We start from the raw sequence: 6,000 nt of genomic DNA, 5'->3' as shown, positions 1-6,000 counted from the left end.
CACATTTCAGAGGGGCCCCTTGTCCCTGAGGTCCCTCTTCCAAGTCATCTCAGGTAAACTGAGCAGGACTCCAGGTGTCCTAGCTGAAAATATAGGATCTCTGAGGACTTTTGCCTTGGGCAAAACGTTCTTCATGGAGACAGAGTCTAGTCCAGGAATGCCCCAATCACCTGGTGAACATGCAGCCATGTACCCATGTTGTGCTCAGAACAAGTGTCGCTAAGTGGCTTTGGACTCTAGCTTCTTCTCAGACCTGTACTGCAGATTGCCAGTGCTAGTCCATCCAAGGCCACAAGTGGTAGGAAATGGATTTGCCTTTTTAGAGCCAAGCCAACTTTTTTTCTTTTTAGTTTGCATTAACATTTATTTAATTTTTAATTTATTTTTATTTTTTTTTAATTTTAAATTTTTTTACAATTTTTAAGTTGTTTTCCAAGTACAGTTTTCTGCCTTTTCCCCCCACCCCTCCCCACCACCTCAGTCCTCCCCACCTCCCTCCCCCATTCCAACTTAATGATGCAGTCAGGGAGAAGAAGGTTCAAGGAGGGAAAAGGTACTGCCCAAAGGCACTTGATGAATCCTTCCTGATGGGACAGATGGCCTCAGTGAGGAGTTCTACATCCTAGCCACTGTCACTGCTGATGGCAGTGACCAAGGGAAGTCACTAGAAGGGACAAAACAGGACATCTGAGGAGAGGTAGATGCTGCTGTGAGCCCATGTCCAAATTTCAGCTAGGTAACCATGTCCTCCCAGACCAGGCTGTGTGCCCACTCATCCTAAACTGCTTTGGGGGTCCTGCTGCTCCTGATCCTACAGAAGGGGAGAGGAGGTAGGAGATGTGCCTCCCCTGACCTCTAGGAGCTGTGCTAAGCACTCACCCATGTTCTAGAACTGAGAATGTGTCCTTTCTCTTCCTACCCACCTGCCTAGGCCATGCCTCTCCTCTTCCTCCCCATGCTGATCCTGCTCACTCAGCCTACAAGGTCACTGGAAACAGAAATGAAGACCTATTCCCAGAAAACAGTGCCCAATGCCTGCACCCTGGTCGTGTGTAGCCCCGTGGAGAATGGCCTCCCTGGTCGTGATGGACGAGATGGGAGAGAGGGTCCCCAGGGCGAGAAAGGGGATCCAGGTAGAACTGGGACCATTGGCCTGTCCCAGGGGGAAGGGGTGGGCTTTGGAACTGTAACCAACTCAGCAACCCTGGATATTGTGCTGTGGAAGCTTTGGAAATGGGCACCCACCTCCTTGAGAAGGAGAAGTCTTGTAGACACTCAGTCCACCTAAGACAGTGCTTTGCCAGCTGCCAAGTGACTGACTATCCTGAGCCTCCATACATCTCCCCACATTACCCAGCTGCCTTAATTTCTCCCCTGGGATCTTTTTCTTTTTTATTTTATTTTATTTATTTATTTTTTGAGACAGATGAAGGGAGAGAGAGAAACATCCATGTGCAAGAGAAACATCAATTGGTTGTCTCTCGCCACTCCCAATTGGGGGCCTAGACTGCAATTCAGGCATGTGCCCTGACCAGTAATCGAACCAATGAACTTTTGGTTCACAGGCTGGTGCTCAGTCTACTTAGCCACCCCAGTCAGGGCTCCCCTAGGATCTGATTCCTCTTACCCTAAATATGAGCCAATAGTGTGTAAATGACTGGAACTTAGGGTGCTGTAGAGCCATGCTCCTACACTTAGCAAATATTCATTGAGGGTAAATGGGGCCTGTGCAGGGTGTTAAATATTTTATTAAACTAAAGTGCAAGAAGGGTGGAAATGGATGTGGCTCAGTTGTCCACACTCAGGCCTGATAAAAAGGATTTGTCCTAAATATTCTACAGAGTGAAGGAAAGGGAGCTCATATTTCATTGTCCAGCTGTGTGCTTGAGCATTCACTTGTGTATAAATTTAATCCCACTTATCAGGGACACATAACTTCATTCAACAGGTAATAAATATGAGATTCAAGGAGGCAACATGGAAGGGGATAAGGAGAAGGGCTTCTGGGTCAGACAGGTGTGTGCTTGATTGCTAACTCCATCTTTAGCAGGGACACCTTGGGACAAGCCACTCAATGTCCCTGAGTCTCAGTTTGCTCATGTGTCAGTGGGAAGGTTATTTGCCACATAGTGACAACTAATTGAGCCAAGGCTTTATTTTATTGAATCATCAGGATAAAGTTGCATCTTCCTGCTATACCATCAGGTGAATTCTCCTGAGCTTTGTAAAGGTACTATTATTAAGGGTGTTATCCAAGAAATACTGTCTCATATGGGATAGTCTGAGTGTGACTGGCAAGAAGGGAGAATTCAATAAAGCAGCAATGAGGGTGAAGGGCCAAAAGGGGCACTTGGCTTGGGCTATAGATGCACCAACTGTGCATTTATCTTTGCAGAGGTTGCATTTTGGTTGGAAGAGAAAGAAGACATTTAAGCTGGAAAGAATAGGTAACATTACCAGGCTTTGTAGGGTGAGGAACAAGCAAGTATCCATCTGTCTTTTACAGAGAGAAGGTGGCTCCCAGTGGGAAAGGACTGGGTCTTAAGAAGGCTGCCTGGAAGTGTTCTCAGAAAGAACGGTGGTTTTTAAGGTGCCAGCTCTCCCTTGGAGACTCCCAGCTCTCTGTAGCATCCAGAGGGACCCTGAATTGAATCCTGGGGAGGGCGCCCTTTCCTAGGTGGTCCTCTAACCTGTGGCATGGAGTCTAGCTGAGGCCTCCCTTTCTTATGCATGTACCTCATGCACATCCCAAGCCTAGGGTTGGTGCTTGGAGAGAGAATGGTACACAGTAGGCCTGGGGGCCCAGGCTCCACACTGGCTTCTTAATTCCAGGCACATTAGTCACTTAATCCTAATGGGTCTGAGAATTTATTGGAGCACTCTAGTAGCCTCAGTACCCTCACCAAGTAGGTCTGGGTGCGACTTGTGACACCTGCCCTGCAGATTCTGATGCATGTGGTCCCCGGAAGCTCCTGTAAAGGACAAGATGGGCCTGAGATGAGAGACCCTTGAGCAGAGGTGGAATGTGGAGCCCAGGTTTCCATGGTGATGCCCAGACATACCATGGAGGGCCAATGAGACCTGGGCCCTGCTTTGTAAGCTGTATTTACAGGGACAATTCCCTTAGTTCTCAGCATCTACATTGTTGCCCAGAGGATTCAGCAGAGTGCCCCTGGGGATATTCACCTCCCTTGGAGAAGACCTTACACTTCACAGCAGCCCACATGGCCCCTCTCTTCCCCTGCTTACTTGTCTGATCTTGTCACCTTCTCCTCCTCCCCACAGTCCCTGGGCTCCCACCACACTGGCCCTTCACTGATCTGTCAGCACACTCAGGGCCCTGCTTCCCCAGGGCCCTGTCACTGCTCTTCCCAGAGGCACACTCCTCACCACCTTCCTAGCCTCACTCACAGACCAATAGCTTCTCTGACCACCCACTTAGAAGATGCACCTGACAACACTCTCTATGCTTAATATCTGTTTCTATGCAGTTGAATTTAAGCTTCATGAGGAAGGGATCTGAGTTGTTGTCTTCCTCTTTCTCTATTATTGCCCTGCATTTAGGACAGTATGTTGTAGAAGCTCTGAGAACACTATGGAATGAATGAATGTGAGATGCAAGGAGAAGAGGAGTTTCGGTACAGTTGAGAGTGACCATACTTCTGGTCCATGAAGCTTCACTTCAGGTGCAATTAGGGTACAGGGATACATCTCTTGGGGAAACTAAGATGCAAAATTAGTACTTCAGGGGACATGAGTGCTTGTTGATGAGGGTGTGTCTTCTCCATCTGAGTGCTCTCCTGGCATCCATGCTTGTGTGCCGAGGATGGGTCACCTTGAATGTGCCCTTCTATGGGTTGTCTTCTTCTCTTGGCCCATCTACCTGTTGCCACGTTGGCCAGGATGAAACCTAAGAGAAGCTCAGCCTGGGGTCAGGGCATCTCTGCCCTGCAGAGTGCACTGTTGAATATGAAATATGGGGCTCATTCTGGAATCCTCCATTTTCTATTTCATTCCTAGTGAGGACTGTAACTGGAAGCAGAACACCATGCCCAGTACACAGCCTCTTAAAGGCACCAGTCCTCCACCACCAGCACATTTTTGCCCCAGGCAGGTCTGACCCATCCTGCCCCGAGAGCAGGGTTTCCAAGTCTGAAATGTCACCTCTCCTCTACAGATCTCTCTGCATCCTCCTCACCCTTTAAGTCCTACTTTGTCCTTCAGTAAAAGAGCTCTGAGACTATATGTGTATGTGCTGGAGTAGGGGTGCTGTGATGGGGTGAGGGGCATTTCACATATTGTCTTCCACACTCATTTCCTGTGCCTCCCAGTTTCACATTCTGCTACAAATCCCTTGCAGAACTGGACCTGGCAGTAACATTTGTATCTTGCCCACTGCCAGGCATGAAGTTCTGTTCCATAAATGGTTTCTTAGTGAACAATAAATGGAACAATGAGCAAGTGGACAAATATGTGAATGAACATGTTAGCACCACCTGTCAGATAGTATTTCTTTTTTCAAAAATTTTTCTTTCTTTTTATCTTTTTTTTTGCTTTGTTATACCATCAGTCTTACTCATTTTTTAAAAACTGAATTTATTGGGATGATATTGGTTAATAATATTGTATACATTTTAGGTTACAATGTATTATACATCATCTGTACATTGTATTGTGTGTTCACCACCCAAAGTCAACTTTCCTTCTATCACCATTTATCCCTTCTGTACCCTCTCCTGTCTTACTCCATACCCTTCCTCCTCTTGTATCTTTTTTTTTTGCCCATGAATGCTTATAGAAGCTTAATTCAGAACAATTAAAAGATGCAAATAAATGAATGCCCATCAACTAATGAATGGATAAATGAAATGTGTTCTATCCATACTCAAAGCATATTATTGAGCATACCAAGGAATGAAGTATTGAGGCATGCTGCAAGGTGAATAAACCTTAAGAAGTCACTCCCAGTTAATAAAGTCAGATACAAAAGGTCATATATTGTATGATTTCATTTGCATGAAATATCTAGAATAGGTAATAGAGGCAGAAAGCAGAATAGTGATACCCAGGGGCTGGGTTAAGAAATAGGGGGATAAGGAGTGACTGTTCAATGGCTATGAGATTTTCTTTTAGGGTGACTAAATGTTTTAGAACTAAACAGAGGCAGTAGTTGCATGACATTGTGAAGGTGTTAGATGCCACTGAACCATATACTTTAAAGAGATTAATTTTACATTATGTAAATGTCACCACAATAAAAAAGAATCATCAAACTTATAGAATTGAGTGTAAAATTCTTTTTTTAAAGAAAGTATATTTTAAAGATTTTATTGATTTATCTATTTTAGAGCAAGTGGAAGGGAAAGAGGAAGAGAGGGAGAGAAACATCAGTGTGTGGTTGCCTCTAGAACGCCTCCAACTGGGGACCTGACCCGCAACCCAGGCATGTGCCCTGACTGGGAATCAAACCAGTGACCCTTTGGTTCACAGGCTGGCACTCAATCCACTGAGCCACTCCAGCCAGGGCAAGTGTAAAATTCTTAAATATTAATATCCATTTGCTCCCTTTACTTTTTTGGGTAAATCTTGTATAATTTCCGGCTTAGGCAGCCTTTGCTGAGGTAACACGTCCCTTTTAAAAGTTTGGTTATTTTTCCAAAAGAAAAGTGATATATGGTCACTACAGATAAACAAAAAGAGGGAAATTAAAATTACCTTAATCGTACCACTCAGAAAAAACCAACTTAACACTTTTGTATAAGCCTTTCCTGTGTTTTTTCCAAAATGTATTACATGTGCACATACCCTACAACGTCTCCACATATTATTGAAAGAGAATCATATTGAATGTAGTATTTCTAACATACTTTTATTATTTAGTGATGCATTAGATAATAATTTGGTCTATTTTATAAGGGCTCAAAGGTATGTTACAGGACTTTTCTAATTTTTAAAATTGAGATATAATTGATATATAACATTGTGTTATTTTCAGGCCTA

General features: G+C 44.5%; 1 protein-coding gene across 2 annotated transcripts in view; it reads left to right on the top strand.

The window, feature by feature from the left end:
* The first annotated feature begins 906 nt into the window (after positions 1 to 906).
* LOC114497544 (pulmonary surfactant-associated protein D-like) overlaps positions 907 to 6,000 on the top strand; it is a 90,020-nt gene continuing 84,926 nt past the window's right edge. For both annotated transcript variants that reach the window (XR_004903381.1, XM_028513345.2), the window contains exon 1: positions 907 to 1,133. Coding sequence is in view for 1 of the 2 variants with exons in the window: in XM_028513345.2 (XP_028369146.1) it covers positions 935 to 1,133 (199 nt within the window). In the remaining variant the exon portion in view is untranslated. The remainder of the gene's footprint in view (positions 1,134 to 6,000) is intronic.

This window comes from Phyllostomus discolor, chromosome 5 (assembly GCF_004126475.2).
Source record: "Phyllostomus discolor isolate MPI-MPIP mPhyDis1 chromosome 5, mPhyDis1.pri.v3, whole genome shotgun sequence".
Taxonomy (NCBI): domain Eukaryota; kingdom Metazoa; phylum Chordata; class Mammalia; order Chiroptera; family Phyllostomidae; genus Phyllostomus; species Phyllostomus discolor.
Note: the sequence above shows the minus strand (reverse complement) of the source record. Positions and strands in the feature narration are given on the sequence as shown.